The following is a 19,719-nucleotide window of genomic DNA, read 5'->3' as shown; positions in this document are numbered from 1 at the left end:
AAACCGGCATGTAAAGAAAGGCAAGAACCTGAGTCTCTAGCTTTAACGACGCTCAAAAATACCCATTCCCTTCTTCTCAGTCACTTTCTGTAACTGTGTTTCCTTTAAATGTTAATTCATCTTCTCTCCCTCCCTTTTTCCCACATGCTCCCTTCTGAAAACTGCGTAACACATTCTTGTCCTCATAGGGTCATCTTCAACTGTCTCATTAGTCACAACAGAGGCAGAGAGATGTGGGAGCATACAACATTTTCAGTTAGGACACATAACCACTCAGATGAGGAGCATTTCTGTTCCTTTTTTTTCTACACTTTCTTCATAGCAGTAAAACCAAACATGTCCAAATGGAATTAGAAAAGCATCTGCAGACTACATCCTCTGGTGCCACTCCAATGGATAGTCACATGTCATACTTATCTTTGCTGCAGCTGAATATTCCAGCCCTCATTCGGGCAAATGAAATTAATTGAATGTGATCTTTTTAGTGGAGGGAGGGGTGGTGAGATAGAAGTTGTGAGGGTGGATGATGATCAGGGGAGAAATGAAAGTGTGTTAGTGTGTGTAACGTTGTTCAAATGTGCAGAAATTGTGCCATACTGCTGTCATTTTACCAGCGTGTATGCATACTGCATGCGTGTGCCGACTGCTGTCTGTTCGACTTGCTTTCTGTTACAAACTTCATGTGGGCGACATCTGAGATCAAACCTCATCGCTCTCCTCATATTCTTCCCTTCCTTGATCCCATTGCCTTTATTATCCTCATCCTTTCCTTTATTTCTTCTCTATACCTTTGTCTCTTTTCTTCTGTCTTCTTTCTCTTTTCTCTTCCTCCATAATTTGATTAGTGACAGTCTTTTCTTCTTTTTGCTGCCTGAGCTTTATGCACTTTACATTTATTATTTTGTCTCACTCTTTTCTTCCATCCCTTTATATCATCCCCCTTTTTTCTTTAATTTCCAGTGGAGCAGAAGGAAAGAGTAGCTCTGGATTATGGTACACCATGAAGAAATTGTCTGTTCATGGAGATGTATGCGCGCTGTGATTTGTGACATAATTTAATCCTGCCTTTTATATGGATAGGGCTGCATTGCCGTTCACAGTATTGCATGTGCATGCAATTTTTGAGACTTATCTGAAGACAGATTTAAACATCTACTTTGTTTGAGGTGTATAAGCAAATGTACAGAACACTGGAGGGTGGGGGGATATTTTATCTTATATTTTATCTGTCTTTATGGTTTCCAAGCCAACTATGAGTGCTGCATTATATCCATATAGGTTATTAAATTCCTAAGCCTTTCTTCCTTCTATCCTCTGCCTCCTTTATTTTCTCCGCTTAAGCAGAAAACTGAATATTTCTCAGGTCTCGTTTATGTCCAAAGACAAAGTTGATTTTGTGTCCTTTGTTATTTTTATACAGATGTTGAATGTGAATGTGAAAATGTTCGGACAGTTTTGAATCTTTAATTCCTCTGTAATCTTATGAATTTAAAGCTCACTTGGGTTATTTTACAGAAGTAACAGAAGAGAACAAAAAGAGAACTCAATTGAACAAATAAGACAGCAACACTTTACTGGGCCATTTCTATACTGAGGAAAATTATCCAAGCTTTATACGAATGGAGGACATTGCAGCCCTGACTCTCCTCCACTGGCAGGTTCACATCCATTCACACCTTGACTCTTGTGACCAAAACATTTCACATGTTGGTCAGGCAGTTAAACAACTCACAAGTAACAACAACCTAAATGACCCGAAGGATGGCCAAGTGGATCAGCAACATACTTAATTGATTCAGAGTGGAAACATCCCAAGAACAGCTTATAAGTCTGGAACTCCCCACCAATCAGTTAGAACTGAAGAAACCTTCGAGATAAGAGGTAAAATACCTCCAGTTGCTCTATATTCAAACACTTTTTTACAATGACCTGGATGAAAGCCACGTGGACCAAATTGAAAGCTGTTGGGAAAATGTTTCGTAAAATAGAGCATTTTGAGTGTTAAAACACAAAATCCCTACATTGGAACCTTTTTCTATCTTAAACATGGCGGTGGTAGTATTATGGTTTGGGCTTTTTTGCTGCACATGGGCCAATGCAGCTTGCTTGCAAGCATTAATGGAACTATAAATTCTGATTTATATATTATTATACTCTAGGTAGGTTGTTTGTCCATAACCTACACTACAAACCAGCTGTCCTACCAGAGAATAGTTTAAAAAGTTCAAAGTTAACGTTTCCAGCAACTCAAAGTCCTGACAGAAATACAGTTTAGTAGTTAAAGAAAGACCTAAAGTGAGAATACCAACAAGCATCCTATTGTTGAATTTATTGTATAGAAGAATGGATTAAAATTCTACCCAGTCAACATGTAGAACTGATGAGCTGTAACAGAAAATCTTCAGTTACACCAAGATGTTACAGCAGTTGCTAAAAGCAAGATGTCATTAAATTCCACGGAAAAATCTGCAATAGATTATGCAGATTATTTTCCTCATTGAATAAGAGAATAAGGGTAATGTATCTGTGTTTAATTAGTTTAACAGAGTTCTCCTGTGTGAAATTCTGATAACATTTTAGAAAAACAACTTCCACCAGTTTTTCTATGAATTTTCCTCCACAAGCTTCCGTTCTTTGGCAGAGGAAGAGACAGACATAATGTTTTTGGGGAGCAGTAAACATCCACTTCTTATAGATTGCATGAGAAGGATACCAATGTGCTCGCTCATTTTTTATTGAATGACCCTGAGTCGGTGAATAAAGTTAGGAGAGCAAAACTTTTTCTTCTTCTATGAATTTCCTGCAGATTAGCCGCCTAGCATATTTTGCATGTATCAAGAGTTACTGTGCATTCTGATTACAGGCTCTGAAATATGTGAAGACTCATAAGAACACTGTAAACAGTGAAGTTTTGATCTTTTAATTAGAATCATTTCAGTTGATTGGAAGAAATATTTGTCCATGAACAACCTGAACAGTCAAAGTTGTCATAATATCCACCTAAAAAATTTGATCCCTCCTGTTTCCTAACATGACTGTTCAGCTCTTGCCTCATTAACTTTTAAACTTCATGTTTCTCAGAATCCACCATCATGTTACTGTATATTTGTGCCTAAACTAAACTAAAATCTGTAGCCGCTGCTTCATGTAAACTAACATCAGGTGTGCCAACAACTGTTACAGATTAGTACTGAAAGTACCATGAATACTTTGTGACGGGCTTTTTAATGCCTTATTTAAAATTATCTGCAGGTTGAACAAATTACCAAAATTTGAAAAAGAACAAGCTTCTTTTTGAAGAGAACATGAAGAGAAGGGCCCGGTGCTCATTGTCTTCAACACTGCTGGATTTTTTACAATTTTTGTTTCTTCAACTGTTTTTTTTTTCTGTGAAAATCATCTTTACACCTTCCACTTTGCTATTTGCGTCTTTGTCTTTGTTCAGAATTGACTGATACAACTTTCATCCTTGCATTTGTATGCCTGCCTTTTTACTTTTCACATCATATGCCCATGCTTTTCATGTGTTTTCTCTGCAAATCTCCTTCTGCTATTCTCATTTTTACCCATATATATCTCCATGTATCTCTCCACTGCGTGAAAGAAAAAAAGTATAATAATGTTTAATTTATGGATGCTAAAAGGGTTTGCATTAGAGGCTGAACTAGCAACCCTTTAATGTAAACCTCGTGCTTTCACACTGTCGAGGTTAAGGGTCTTACATGAATGTTCCGTTTTGCCGCTGATGCTGTGCCCACGTTTTCTATTTAGACAGTTTTAAGATGCCAAAGTGTGGAAATAGTAGGTGTCTTCAACCTGAGCTCAGAACAGACATTTTTTTTAACAGCATTCAGTCGTGTGATAAAGAAAGAAGACTTACATAACCTGACATAAAAAAAAACAAACAATCCTCATCAGGTTTCGAAATGAGGTTAATACAACCTGAGATGAGCAGCAACACAACGACACACTGTGTCTTTGTTACGATCATAAGCCAAAATGTAGAAGTGGTGTGTGAAAAACTGAGTACACCTTTACTGCCTCCATGAGAATCAAGAGAATTGATGTATTTGTTTAATTGATCATCATAACATCAGAAAGTAAGCACCAGAATAAAAGCAGAAGTTTTGGCAGTTTGCTGGTCAGGAGCATCCAGGTGTGTGTTAACACAATGCCAAGGAGGAAAGACATCAGCTCTGATTTTAGAGAAGCGATTGGTGCTGCCCATCAATCCAGGAAGGGTTATGAGACCATTTTTAAATGATTTGGGGTACATTATTCAACAAATGATAAAAACAGTGGAAAACATTCAAGATAGTTTTTAAAAAAAAACAACTAAATAAATATAAATCTAAGAGCTACATCTCCGACTGTGCAGGCCTGAAAGAATCTGAAATGTCAAAGTTCATAACATCACAAGTAGAAAAAGAGTGAGTAAGTATGGCTTGTTTAGGAGGTTAAAAACAACATTAGAGCATAGATCAGGTTTACAAAGTTACAACAAACCACACACAAGACTTCTGGAACAATGTCCTTTGGACGGACAAGATCAAAGTAGAGATGCTTGCACAGCAGCATGTGGGGACATCTGTCTGACAGCTAAAGCTTGGCTGAAACTGGGTCATTAACAGTACAGTGATCCCAAATGCATCTGCAAATCTACAACAGGATAACTGAAAAAGTGGCCCAGTCTATGTTCAGACCTAAACCTGACTGAAATGCATAAACAAAATGCTGCACACCTCAATGAACTGAAGCACCATTGTACAAAAGAGTGGGTCATCTGAGGTTGTATTGACCTTATTCTAATATCCAGTAAGGACCAAATCATTAGTATTTTTTATTATGTCCTGACATGTATAACCTTATTGTAAAAGGGTATACTTAAGAAAATAGACAATATTTGTGTTTATTGGCGCAGATTAGATAGTAGAAGAGGTAATTGTTCCCTGAATCTGTCGTTTCGATAGTGCTATTGCTTAAACTACTAAAAAGGCAGTTCTGCAGATTATACATATGTGAAAGAGTAAAAAAACATTAGAACTGAGGCAGCAGCCTTGAAATGCAGTATTCATGAGCAGCATTAAAATACGACAAACCGGCATGTAAAGAAAGGCAAGAACCTGAGTCTCTAGCTTTAACGACGCTCAAAAATACCCATTCCCTTCTTCTCAGTCACTTTCTGTAACTGTGTTTCCTTTAAATGTTAATTCATCTTCTCTCCCTCCCTTTTTCCCACATGCTCCCTTCTGAAAACTGCGTAACACATTCTTGTCCTCATAGGGTCATCTTCAACTGTCTCATTAGTCACAACAGAGGCAGAGAGATGTGGGAGCATACAACATTTTCAGTTAGGACACATAACCACTCAGATGAGGAGCATTTCTGTTCCTTTTTTTTCTACACTTTCTTCATAGCAGTAAAACCAAACATGTCCAAATGGAATTAGAAAAGCATCTGCAGACTACATCCTCTGGTGCCACTCCAATGGATAGTCACATGTCATACTTATCTTTGCTGCAGCTGAATATTCCAGCCCTCATTCGGGCAAATGAAATTAATTGAATGTGATCTTTTTAGTGGAGGGAGGGGTGGTGAGATAGAAGTTGTGAGGGTGGATGATGATCAGGGGAGAAATGAAAGTGTGTTAGTGTGTGTAACGTTGTTCAAATGTGCAGAAATTGTGCCATACTGCTGTCATTTTACCAGCGTGTATGCATACTGCATGCGTGTGCCGACTGCTGTCTGTTCGACTTGCTTTCTGTTACAAACTTCATGTGGGCGACATCTGAGATCAAACCTCATCGCTCTCCTCATATTCTTCCCTTCCTTGATCCCATTGCCTTTATTATCCTCATCCTTTCCTTTATTTCTTCTCTATACCTTTGTCTCTTTTCTTCTGTCTTCTTTCTCTTTTCTCTTCCTCCATAATTTGATTAGTGACAGTCTTTTCTTCTTTTTGCTGCCTGAGCTTTATGCACTTTACATTTATTATTTTGTCTCACTCTTTTCTTCCATCCCTTTATATCATCCCCCTTTTTTCTTTAATTTCCAGTGGAGCAGAAGGAAAGAGTAGCTCTGGATTATGGTACACCATGAAGAAATTGTCTGTTCATGGAGATGTATGCGCGCTGTGATTTGTGACATAATTTAATCCTGCCTTTTATATGGATAGGGCTGCATTGCCGTTCACAGTATTGCATGTGCATGCAATTTTTGAGACTTATCTGAAGACAGATTTAAACATCTACTTTGTTTGAGGTGTATAAGCAAATGTACAGAACACTGGAGGGTGGGGGGATATTTTATCTTATATTTTATCTGTCTTTATGGTTTCCAAGCCAACTATGAGTGCTGCATTATATCCATATAGGTTATTAAATTCCTAAGCCTTTCTTCCTTCTATCCTCTGCCTCCTTTATTTTCTCCGCTTAAGCAGAAAACTGAATATTTCTCAGGTCTCGTTTATGTCCAAAGACAAAGTTGATTTTGTGTCCTTTGTTATTTTTATACAGATGTTGAATGTGAATGTGAAAATGTTCGGACAGTTTTGAATCTTTAATTCCTCTGTAATCTTATGAATTTAAAGCTCACTTGGGTTATTTTACAGAAGTAACAGAAGAGAACAAAAAGAGAACTCAATTGAACAAATAAGACAGCAACACTTTACTGGGCCATTTCTATACTGAGGAAAATTATCCAAGCTTTATACGAATGGAGGACATTGCAGCCCTGACTCTCCTCCACTGGCAGGTTCACATCCATTCACACCTTGACTCTTGTGACCAAAACATTTCACATGTTGGTCAGGCAGTTAAACAACTCACAAGTAACAACAACCTAAATGACCCGAAGGATGGCCAAGTGGATCAGCAACATACTTAATTGATTCAGAGTGGAAACATCCCAAGAACAGCTTATAAGTCTGGAACTCCCCACCAATCAGTTAGAACTGAAGAAACCTTCGAGATAAGAGGTAAAATACCTCCAGTTGCTCTATATTCAAACACTTTTTTACAATGACCTGGATGAAAGCCACGTGGACCAAATTGAAAGCTGTTGGGAAAATGTTTCGTAAAATAGAGCATTTTGAGTGTTAAAACACAAAATCCCTACATTGGAACCTTTTTCTATCTTAAACATGGCGGTGGTAGTATTATGGTTTGGGCTTTTTTGCTGCACATGGGCCAATGCAGCTTGCTTGCAAGCATTAATGGAACTATAAATTCTGATTTATATATTATTATACTCTAGGTAGGTTGTTTGTCCATAACCTACACTACAAACCAGCTGTCCTACCAGAGAATAGTTTAAAAAGTTCAAAGTTAACGTTTCCAGCAACTCAAAGTCCTGACAGAAATACAGTTTAGTAGTTAAAGAAAGACCTAAAGTGAGAATACCAACAAGCATCCTATTGTTGAATTTATTGTATAGAAGAATGGATTAAAATTCTACCCAGTCAACATGTAGAACTGATGAGCTGTAACAGAAAATCTTCAGTTACACCAAGATGTTACAGCAGTTGCTAAAAGCAAGATGTCATTAAATTCCACGGAAAAATCTGCAATAGATTATGCAGATTATTTTCCTCATTGAATAAGAGAATAAGGGTAATGTATCTGTGTTTAATTAGTTTAACAGAGTTCTCCTGTGTGAAATTCTGATAACATTTTAGAAAAACAACTTCCACCAGTTTTTCTATGAATTTTCCTCCACAAGCTTCCGTTCTTTGGCAGAGGAAGAGACAGACATAATGTTTTTGGGGAGCAGTAAACATCCACTTCTTATAGATTGCATGAGAAGGATACCAATGTGCTCGCTCATTTTTTATTGAATGACCCTGAGTCGGTGAATAAAGTTAGGAGAGCAAAACTTTTTCTTCTTCTATGAATTTCCTGCAGATTAGCCGCCTAGCATATTTTGCATGTATCAAGAGTTACTGTGCATTCTGATTACAGGCTCTGAAATATGTGAAGACTCATAAGAACACTGTAAACAGTGAAGTTTTGATCTTTTAATTAGAATCATTTCAGTTGATTGGAAGAAATATTTGTCCATGAACAACCTGAACAGTCAAAGTTGTCATAATATCCACCTAAAAAATTTGATCCCTCCTGTTTCCTAACATGACTGTTCAGCTCTTGCCTCATTAACTTTTAAACTTCATGTTTCTCAGAATCCACCATCATGTTACTGTATATTTGTGCCTAAACTAAACTAAAATCTGTAGCCGCTGCTTCATGTAAACTAACATCAGGTGTGCCAACAACTGTTACAGATTAGTACTGAAAGTACCATGAATACTTTGTGACGGGCTTTTTAATGCCTTATTTAAAATTATCTGCAGGTTGAACAAATTACCAAAATTTGAAAAAGAACAAGCTTCTTTTTGAGTATATAGATGTTTTATGAGATAAGACACTGATGCTCTGAATATGCATCTTCTTTCTATGATGACAGTAAAGTGTCAGCGAAGTGTTTATATTCACCTGCTGTTGAGTCACTTGTTCCCAGATTATATTAGATTTCCTGTGTGAGAGTTAGTGGGACTCTGTCTTTTCTATTCATGCTGTTTTTCCCCAGTTGCTATTTTTTACCCTCCCCCTTCATATCCTGGTTTCTGTTGCTTCCTTTCTTACCTTTTGAATTCCTCATTTCTTCTTCTGTCTCTCTTCCTTATCCTCAAATCATCTCCTCCAGCTATCCATCTATGTGTTCCCACGCACATTGGAGGTGTAACTTTATTACTCACCACAGCTGGAGACCACTTAGCAGGAGTACATATGTGGGTGACAGAGTGTTAGTGTTGTGCAGTTTCTCATTATGCATTCCAGCATATCATTAAGAGGATTAATATCTCTCCCTTTAAGAGCTTTTATCTCTCTTATTCTCTCTGTTGGTCTCCCTCCAACTGCTTTGTTTGCAATGCTTTCATTCAGATGAGAAGAGCTGAACAAAGGATGTTTAAAATTTTTGTTCAGGCTTCTCTGGAAATATTCAGACAAAATTCTATTGTGTGTTTGCACAAGACTCCACAGTTGTGATTTTCTACCCTTTCTGCTTTAAGTTTAAAAATTGCTTTCACTCAGAATTCCAATAATTGCAGGTTTCACATTGATTTACTTACCAGCTGAGTCATTTCTGATAATTGGTAGTGTTGAAAAGCTGTAAGAGTTCTCTTAGTTCTCAGATTGTCATCTTTACAGTACATTATTAGAGTGCATTTGAACTTGCTGTTGGGTAGTAGCCTCTCTCTGGCCATTCAGACCATCACAATGAAATCCAGATGGCTTGTTAGAGATAAATCCCAGTCCCCTCACCTCAACTGTCATATTTGAACTGCTACCATCTCATTTTAGCTCAACTTGTTGTTGTTTTTAGGAAAGACGCCTAAAAACGAGCAGATTGAAGCAAAAAACAGTTCAATCCATCCATCGTAACCAAAGCAAACAGAGTTCACTCTATTTTTTAAAAAAAAGTATAACTCTTGTGTTAATCTTAACTGGCTTTTTGGAATTGCATTGGCACTGAAAAACTGAGCAGCAGCCAACTGTGACTGAGGGACTCGTAATATGGAAGCATGGCCATGCCTGTCAGGTCTTAGGCATGTTTGATAAGGTTAGAGTTTGTACCACTACTTAAGAAAAATGTCAGTAAGTTAAAAGATGTGAAAAGTCTCCTTTCACCAATGGAGGGTTTGACATAAATAAGTAAAGAGTTGCTCCAAAATACAGGCCAAGACAAAAAAAAGAAATGTGTGGATAAGCTCTTGATTCCCTGCTGTAGTGTAATCTACCACACATGGGAACTTAGAGTGAAACTCAGGTGTTAAACTGAGCAGGGGCTCTCCAGGGCTTAGCCATGACACCAATGCTTTGCTATCATGGAACACTAAACTTTTCATATCTTCAGCAACATGTATTCAAACTCTTTTCTGTGATATTGCCTTTCTTCCTGACTCTGCTGGTGGCTGTGTTCAAACACTGTGTCTTCACAGCAGGAGCTGTGCAGCTGGAGTCTCTGAACCAAGCTGTAATCGATTGATCCACAACAGTTACAGTCTAAAGCACATTAACGAAGCCACAGCTCTGCACACCTCCATACTATTCCCTTTTTATGTGTACTAAGCAGATCTGTGATCGCTTTTACTCAATGTTGTCAGACATATTAAGAGATAGAAATATCTAAATGACATGTGGATGGAAATGTATGGGGAAAAAATGTGGTGTTGTAACAGAAAAAGGTTTATTCATTATGTGGCCCTCAACCAATTAATTCAAGCTGCTCAGTCCTTCAAGAACTGTAAAGCCACATGAAAACACAAACACACAATCAGCAGTGATATACACTTTATCCAGCTGGGCTTTTAATCAACAATACCTTTTGTTGACCTCTTTTCACTCAGACACTGTTTTCCACTGTTTCTGGCGGTGCACGATCAGTGTTCACTGAACCTGCCTCTGTGTTTGTGTCTGCGTTTTGTGTCAGTTTGCTGACAGACCGGGGTGTTGAGGCTTCTCGCTGTCAGAGGAACTTTTCTGGGGAGCAGGTGTCAAAAAGTAACAAGGCCGAAATATAATAGGTGGATGAGACAGAAAAAGTGGCAGAAGTGAAGGTGGAATAAAAGGGATGTATCAGAGTTTGTTTACAAATAAAGATGATCGATACTGATAAGCATAAACCTGCAAAGATTCCAGACCACGTGTTGTACTGACCTGTGCCACATGGTTACAATGGCAGATACTAAACTGGTTTTCAAAACAGACTGAACTGTTTTTGGTTATCTGCAATTATTTTAAAAAGCATCCACTCTACATTGCATTGGTATCTAGTTGCATTGTTGGATTAGTTAGGTAAAACTGCTAATATTAAGAAAAACTGATGCTGCAAAACCACAATGCTATGGTTCTTTACTTAAATTACTTACCTCTGAGGGACTGATCACTAAAGCTGCAATTCAACATGGAATTTATGACAGCAGGTATCTCCACCTATTTAGGGTTGAAAGCTCTCATGCTTTGCCTGTTTTTGCAAGCAAACTGAATATTGGAGATATCATGCGGAATAGAAAGGGGCCATGCATGGACAATAAAGCATTGTAAGTATAAGTTACCAGTTACTATTGTCACAATAACTAAATTGCTCAGAGTACTGTAAGGGCTGCACAGAGCAGAAGTGGAATATAAATAGAATCATCTGGACTGTAGATAATTACATGATAAAAAATCATCTGGACTGTAGATATTTACATGATAAAAAGTCATCTGGACTGTAGATATTTACATGATAAGGAATGGCTTGCTTATTGTCTTTGTTTATGATGGTTATAGCTTAGGGGAAGAACAAATGAGGATCGTTCTTCATTCCTTCCTTCATTTAAAAATGGTAGAAAAGTCAGAGCTCTGAGTCTCTGATTTCTCTCGTCCCTCTTTTTCATCCTGGCTGAGTATTTGTCTGTTAAAGTGAGGAGTGAGCAGCCATTGATCAGCCCTCGCTCTCTTAGAGCGTGGTGCTACAGCACCGGAACTGACAGTGATGGAAGCTTTGGTGATGGGCTCTGTGATGGCAGTATACCTGAGCAGTACAGTCTGTGACAGCTTGAAGTTTTCAGCTGTCTCAAGCTGCCCATGCTCTGCTGGATTTTCTTGGTGATGATGAAATGCTTCTGTCCTATTTCAGGTCTGCTGGATGTCAGGTCCCAGTTGTCTGAGAGATTCAGCTTTGCTTGTTATGATCCCATGAAGTGTCAGAGGGGTAGAGTAGAGTGGGGTGGGCTTCCCTCTGAAATGTTGTTGACCTATTTCTAGAAAAAAATTTTGTATAAAATCTCACGGCTCCACTTTGGTTCAAGCTTGTTGCAATATCATGTCCAGTTTGAATCCTCAGAGGATGGTGTGTAGATGATCTGTTAAACCCATTAAGTCCAAAGTTCTAATCAGTGCCTGTAAGAACAATAAGAACTATAGAAGTATGATTCTTGTAAACTTAAAGAGGGCTAAAAATGGACATACTAAGAACCAGAGAGGTGGCAGAAAAAGCCATGAGAATGTCAGTGCAAGCTGAAAGATGGCTCTCTGATTTATTTCAGTCATAGGCAACCTTCGCTGAAAGCACAGTGTCAAATAACAGAAGCTGACCCAAAGCGATGCTCTACATCTCCTCCCATTAGATTAAAGAAATAATTGACCTTACCAGTATTATTCTAGTTTCTATTCGAGACCAAATCATGAATTTTGGTGTTTTTGTTCAACTCTTTATTTGTCTCAGAAACAGGAATTTTATGCAGGTGGAATAAAGAATATATTGCTGGTCCTTCTGTTAAGTATCTAATTTGAAAATATCACTAATCTTTTATGTATTTTGTGTTTTACCTCCTTTATTATAGAGCAAATTTATTTTTTAAATACAAATTTCATGTCTAAAAACACTGGATCTCTGTCATCTCTTGTGTCTCCAGTGTTGGAGCTTTGCCCAAGAACTCATTTTCCGAACACTCCACATTAACTGCACCAGCAAGAAAGTTGCTAAAGGGCTAATTCTTATCACTACTTACACTCACATGTTGTATTGAAACTGATGTTGGATGATGAATGGATGAGTCATTTTCGTACTGTACAGAAAATGAGAGAAAAAGTGGAATTAAATGACCTTAAGTAATGAAAGTCAGAGGAAAAGGGGAGGGAGAGGGCACAGATGTGAATGCTGCTATAGCCAACACCAACTATAAATAATGAAAGTGCTACAGTGAATGTGCGTGAGTATATCTGTTCTGAGTTATCGCCTGACGTGTTTATGAACCCTCCCACCAGGTTGAAGTAGGAATATGTTTTCATGCATACCATGCTCGTGTGCAGTGAGCTAAATTGTTTGTGTGCTTGTGTTCAGGTGTTTGTGTTATTTTCGTATCACAAGTGAAGCATGAACCCATGTGGGATTCACTGTTTGCTCATACAGACCAGAATCTATGTAATGTGTGACATAAAACAATGTAAGCTATGTGTTGCTGTATTGTGTGATTTGTTTGATTGTATATGCAGGGTTATGTGTACGATCTGTGTGTTTGTGTGTGTCCAGCTGCTGTAGCGAGGACCAGTTGGAATGTTAGATCATCAGAGGTAAAATAAGGACATGTTTGTCTCAAAGAGCAGTTTGAGGGTTAAGAGCTTTTGGGTAAGAATTAGAATTACATTATGGTGAAGGTTAGGATTTGGTAGTTAATTGTGATGGTTATGGTTATGGCCCAGGGAATGCATTATGGCAATGAATGTCCTCACAAAGACATTATGTGTCTGTCTGTGTTTTGTCCCCCTTAGTGAACTTGGTGTGTACTGAGTCGTAATCCCTCACATCTCAGCAGATATGCATTACTCATACTCCTCCTCCAGCCTCTTTCTCCATTTCTGTGGCCTTCTTTTTCCTAACCTTTTCTCTTTTTGCATATTCCTTGTCTTTTTACACTTTTGAAGTGCTCTTATGAGTTTGCTCTCTTTGCACTCCTTTCATCTCTCTCTATAGTTTCAGCTGATACTTGATTTATAGCTCATGTAACCTCCTTTACTGTTGCTGGCCTTGACTTTTTTCCTTTCTTGCAGAGCACACACCGCATGGAGTTTGCTTTGATAATAGTAGCAGTCTTATCATCAAATTTCGGGTTAATTTTTCATTAATGGCTTCATGTTTACAGTGATGGACGAAAGTAAGCCCTTAATGAAAATGTCAGGATGAGCTATAGCTAATGAACAAATTAAGCTAAAGCCATCCCAGAAAACAAAACAAAACAAAAAAGTCCCTGAGACGTCTGTTAAAGGCTTCCTGGGAGCATTGGCCACTAGCTTCCTTCTGGTTACAGTGAGACATTCAAAAGAGGGATGTTAAATCACAGCCTCTAACCCAACCTTTGAGGATTTTTGGAAAGCCAGAGGTCAAACCCGGTTCTCCTACACCTCTGTCAAATGCATAACTTAAGCCATTTCCACACATAAACACCAGAGATTTTCAGAGAAAGTGAGGACACTTTGGTCTGGACTTTTTCTACAGTTGCTGTACACCCAAGCACATCACAGTCGGAGAGCGCAGGAGGCAGCACCTGATGCAGAAATGATGCACTGTGTTTTCTTTACAACAAATTGAGAATAGCAGATGAGGCTTCTAAATGTGTTGATATGAGTACTACATGTATCTGTACGTATCCACAATAGCTGGTCAGCATTCAGCAGGAAGGACAAACACTCACCAAATGCTCCAAAATATTTTCTATCATGTTAGACAATCTTCACAAGAAGTCCAGATTGAATGTTACAGACATTTACATTCTCACATGCCGTTGCCCCAGAACATCTCTAGAACATGAGGGTGAGGAGTGACCAACTCAACTCCACTCCACCCCTCTCTTCCTCAGAGTCTGCCTCCTTTGAGATCAGTAGTGCATAACAACCCTTGAAACAACTATTATCATGTGACAGAGCATGCAGTATCTTACCTGAAAGCGCCAAGCAAACACCAAACTTATAAAATGGCACCAAAAATACTTGACTGTTTTATTTCCAAATACTGTATTTTCTGCACCATAAGGCGCACCTAAAAGCCTTAAATTTTCACAAAGAAACGGCCGTGCGCCATATAATCCAGTGCGCTTTATGTGTGCACCGGATTCCAAAATCTGTCACGGATACCGCCATTTTGAATTTACCGTGGGGAGCACTGAGCATTCATCGGAGCATTAAGCCCCCTCCGCATCACTCACCGCTCTGCCTTTGCGCCGCTCACCGCCACGTTCACTTTTACCGCGTCTCTTCGCTCTCGTACATTGGAAAAGAATGGCAACTGGCCATTTCCGTCGCTCGCTTTGGGTTCGGTGTGAATCCAGGGTTAGGCGGATCCCAGCCATTCACTCTGAAAGGGGCGAATATTGTATCGAGTTGGTACTTAGCGATTGAATCGTGTCATCATTAATGCTTTTGCCCATGTCCCAGTGAGTGCCTGTTCTTCAGTCTGAGTTGGGTGATGCAGACCCATGTGCAGTTTATAAGTTGTAAAAACAACCGACGATGTTGTTCTTGACCGTCGGACCATTTCCTGCTGACACAGGGACGTAATACATACACTAGTGTGCTGGCAGCGATAAACCAACCAGTGAACATTACGTAATACTACGCCTTATAATCAGGTGCGCCTTATGTATGGGTTAAGTACAGAAATGGACCCCATAATTGAGGGTGCGCTTTATAATCAGGTGAGCCTTATAGTGTGGAAAATACGGTACTTACAATTCTCTCATTTGCAGTTGGACCAGCTGTCTGTCAACCATCCGCAGCTGGTACTGACTTTGCTCTTAAGCACAATCTTCTCATGAGTCATGTATTGAAATGCAGCTGTTGAAACACAGCCTCGGTCCAGTCCAAAGTTAATTAGCTGTTCATCCGTCACATATCAGCTCCATAGACCCTGAGCTTCACTATCAGATTTATTTCTCTGTGTTGTGTTTAAAATTTTAGATGCAGATTAAAAAGATTAAAAATCCTAAAGTCCTAAAAAATCCAGTTAGGAGCAGCAGTGGGGATATAGTGAATGTGCTCGTAGTGAACATACTTAAGTCTAACCTTTAGCTCTACAAACTAATGTAGTTAGTTAAAGAAATTGCTCCTTGACCTTGAAAGCTATGCTTAGCTAAATATCTACATCCAGCCTACCAGCTATACATGCTAATGTTTGCAGCATATGTTGAAGCGGATAAAACTGGCATTTTATCTAATCCTCTTACTGTAACTTCAGTGCTTTAAGTTGTGGAAAGGCTATATATATATAAAGGCAAAGCGCCAATGTCACTTTCCGCAGACCTTTTGCAGGGTGTTTAAAACCCAAAGTTGAAAAGTCATGTCATGTCCAGATAAAGTTTTCAACCTACTGAAACCCTTTTCCGAGCACAGGTGTTTCCTTCTTTTCATAAGAAGTGTCATTGCAGTATATTTAAGATCATACTACATGATTAAATGTAAAATATATTACAGCTCTGGTCCTTTCTCTCTCTTCTCCTCCACACGTATCTATCTGCATGTACCTACCTGTAGGTACTTTTTTCATTTTGTGTCACTTCTGACTAAACCTGATTATATTTCATTTCATTTCCAGCATTGTTGAAAGTTGGCCTTTGAGGCTGATGTGATAAAATTGCAAATCCAGCCAATTTTATCCACCGCTGCTGTGACAGCTCACCATTGAAAAAAATGTGCTTCCACTTTTCTACCTCTCTGTCTCTTCTTCACATTCGTTTCTCCATCCTTCCAGATATCTCTAGCTTCTTAGCCTCTCTTCCTCGTTTTTCTCTGCTCAACTGAATCATATTTGCAGCATCAGAGTCAATATGGCTGACAGTGAAGCATGCTATGAAACACCCAGGTGAAAGTCAACACTCTCTTCTCTCTGCTTGGCAGATTGAGATGGATGAAATTTCTCTAGAAGCACCAAAACTGAAATACTGGTCGCACACGTTTTAAACACTCCTGCATGCTGCAGGTGCTCAGACAGTAACAAACTAAACATGCATACCAACAGACCTTTTAGATAGTAGTGAAATACTTTTTCATTTGTAAAAGTGGTTCTACAATGTGACTGAAGATAAAAAAATTGCATTTGTTCATCTGGATTGATTGCCCCTTTTTTCCCAAATAGAGTTCTCAGCTGGTTGAAGCTTTTCAAAAGGCATTTATTTTCTTGTTTTGTTTTTGTTTCTGCTTTGTCAAATAAAGCCATCCTTCTTGGCCTGGCAGTAGGCTGTAGTATTTAGCATACATTGATATTTTTCAATGCATTTGAAAAAAACAATGCAATACCTCAACTAAATGTAATACCAACATAAACCATTTTTTTTTTTTGTTGTTGTTTATTCTAAAGTAACCCACGTTGAAAATCATCAGTACTGGAGTACAGTTCAGAGTATATTACAGTGCTGGACTGTTTTCTTAATCCTATCCCCACAGTGTCGGAACAAAACCAATCCTGATGCAGCCCCGTTGTGTCAGTCAGTGAATAAACACACTGCTGTTTATACCAACAAAATGTGGTACCAATAGAGAATGGCACAGAACTGGCATTTTTTAATTAAGTCTACTGAAAATATATAATAATACTCGTTCAAAGCCACAATTAGATCGCATTATCAGTATTGGTAGCTTACGAAAGCACAAGCAAGTAATGGAAATCAATTAACAAGAGGTAAAAGTAATTACGAGGTAAAACAGATAACATCATACTTACTTTAATTAACTCAGATCAACACAAGGTTCTCTCTGGCTGCTTCAGCTTCCTCCCACCATCCTAAAACATGCATGTTAGGTCAACTGGTGATTCAAAATCTCCCTAGGAGTGAATCTTAGAGTGCCTGGTTGTTTGTGTGGCTTGGTTCTGTGCGGCACAGTGATGGACTGGCGACCCATTCAGGGTTTCATGCAAACATCCCAGTTAAAAACAAGTGTGTGCCTTGACATTTCTCTGTCCCTGCCAGTTCACTATCTAGTACTTTTAAAAAGAGTGATCAAATCCACATCACACAGTCTTTGCTGCTCGCACTGTGCACACAGATACAGTATTTTTGATTATCCCCATACTTTCCTTTTTTCCCTCCAGTTTACTTGTTAGGGTTGGATTTCTGCACAAATATCCTCAGAATTCTTTGCGCAGCATTTTATATCTTTCCTGTGGGTTTGCATCTCTGTGCTGTTCATTGCAACTTGAGAAGAAAATTGTTGTGGCCTGGGGGGGACATTAGCAGCCTCATATGGAGTCCCATTCTGATGCCTCAATAATATTACTTCTGCAAGGCACGCTAAGTCAAGCTTTTTCTTTTATGATGTAAGATAATCAGATATTTTTGGACCTCATAAAAACTATAGATATTGTCACCTGTGTTGCTACTTTTTATGTTGGTCGTAGTCATACAGAGAATCATTTTTACAAGACTTTGTATCATGAGGGAGAGCGTACAACTAAGAAAGTAAATGTGTGGAATGCCGCACTGACTCTCATCTTTCTCTTCTCTTTTTAACAGGAAAATAATTGAGGTGAAAATTATTGACGATGAGGAGTATGAGAAGAACAAAGTCTTCACCATCGAGCTGGGAGAGCCGGTCCTGTTGGAGATAGGTCAGAAACACGGTGGGTCTGTCTTCCTGTCTGTCTTTGTGTGACTGTTAAATAAAATCTGAAAAAGCTGTGGCTGTGACTGGCAGAATGAAGTATTTATTAGGTCGAGCCTCAGACCCATTGCTCATCTGTTGCTTAGAAACAGGGTGACACCTGCATTGATTACCTGAAGTCTTCAATCTAAACCCAGATTAACTGAGGAAACATTGAACTGAAACACTAAGGAGGTGGACTGTGTAGGATTACAATGAACCGGTCCTGAGCTGTGAGGTGATTTTTTAGAATAATATCATCCATGTCACAGCAAAGGGCAGGAATAATATTTTCATAACCACAGAGATAAAAAGGTTTTGTTTGAGCAGCATATGAATAGCCAGGGAGCGTTTGTTTTTGTTCTTTGGACAAAGTCCCTGCAGTCTAGCATTGGGGTCACAAATTCCTGCCTGTCATTTCTTACTCCCTGTATCCACACAGACACCAGAGAGCTCAGATCCAAGAATCTTTTAAGCCCTTTAACTTTCTTTATGAACAGAAGAAGAGCTTCTTTTGAAAATGTAAAAGCCTCACTACAGTGCAGTAGCACGTATCCTGATTTTTATTTATCTCTGTTGAAAATGTTTCAATGCATTTGCAAGAGAAGAAAAAAACCTGCTCCTCTTTTGCTTATTTTACTCAAATGAAAGATTTTCTTTGCTTGATTTAACCTGATTTCAGTCCATTTTTTTCCACTAATTTGTTCCTGACTACAAAATTGTGTAATTGCATTTGGCACCGTCACCATTATCTAATCTCTTAACAATGGTAAAAAATACCTGTTAGATATTCTATTAGTCAGTTAAATTTAATTGGCCACAATACAAATTAATCTCACTCTCTCATTAATTGCTTACTTCTAGGGAACGTGTTGTAATTAAATTTTATATTTTATAACAATGAAATGTTTGCTCTGTGATGGACTGGCAACCCCGCCTCTCACCCACTGACAGCTGGAATAGTCTCCACCCCCAAAACCCCGAATTGGATTAAGCAGGTATAGAAAATGGACGGATGGATGGACAATGAAATGTAAGTGTAACAGGCACATGCTGGATTATGTGTCATTGTTGAGCCAAACTCGGTTTGTCCCACCAAGTGACCCTCACTTCTTCCTACTATCAGATGCCAACAGTGTTAGGAGATATTATTATTCTTGTCTTTTTTCACCCTCAGATTCAAAACAAATTGAGCACTTCCACATCGTAAACACTATCCTCTCTATGGTTTCACAAACTGAGTGAACGCCACATGTGGACTGATATGTGTTTGACTGTCTGCTTACTGGGTGGAAGACACACAATTTGTCTAGGATTTACTTTCCTTGTCTAATTCGTTTGTTTATGTGGCAACAAAGTGAGCATGCCGATGTTGTAAAATGTCAACAATGACACATTATTTAAAGTAACTGATCAAATTACTAGTTACCTCAAAAGTAATCTGGGTGCTCTACTGTGTTACAAAGTAATGTTTTACCCACATCACTGGATATGACCCACATATAAGTTTTGAAACACTGTTGATGAAAATTTTAACCTTCAAAAAGAG

At 38.6% G+C, this 19,719-nt stretch overlaps 1 protein-coding gene across 2 annotated transcripts in view; it reads left to right on the top strand.

Annotated features, from left to right (window-relative positions):
- Positions 1 to 19,719, top strand: part of slc8a4b (solute carrier family 8 member 4b) — a 113,146-nt gene that overhangs the window by 74,834 nt on the left and 18,593 nt on the right. For both annotated transcript variants that reach the window (XM_072376430.1, XM_072376429.1), the window contains exon 12: positions 18,044 to 18,150. In XM_072376430.1, coding sequence (XP_072232531.1) covers positions 18,044 to 18,150 — 107 coding nt within the window. The remainder of the gene's footprint in view (positions 1 to 18,043; positions 18,151 to 19,719) is intronic.

Source organism: Leuresthes tenuis, unplaced genomic scaffold (genome assembly GCF_036924035.1).
Source record: "Leuresthes tenuis unplaced genomic scaffold, fLeuTen1.0.hap1 SCAF_22, whole genome shotgun sequence".
NCBI lineage: Eukaryota > Metazoa > Chordata > Actinopteri > Atheriniformes > Atherinopsidae > Leuresthes > Leuresthes tenuis.
This window is presented reverse-complemented; position numbering and strand designations above follow the sequence as displayed.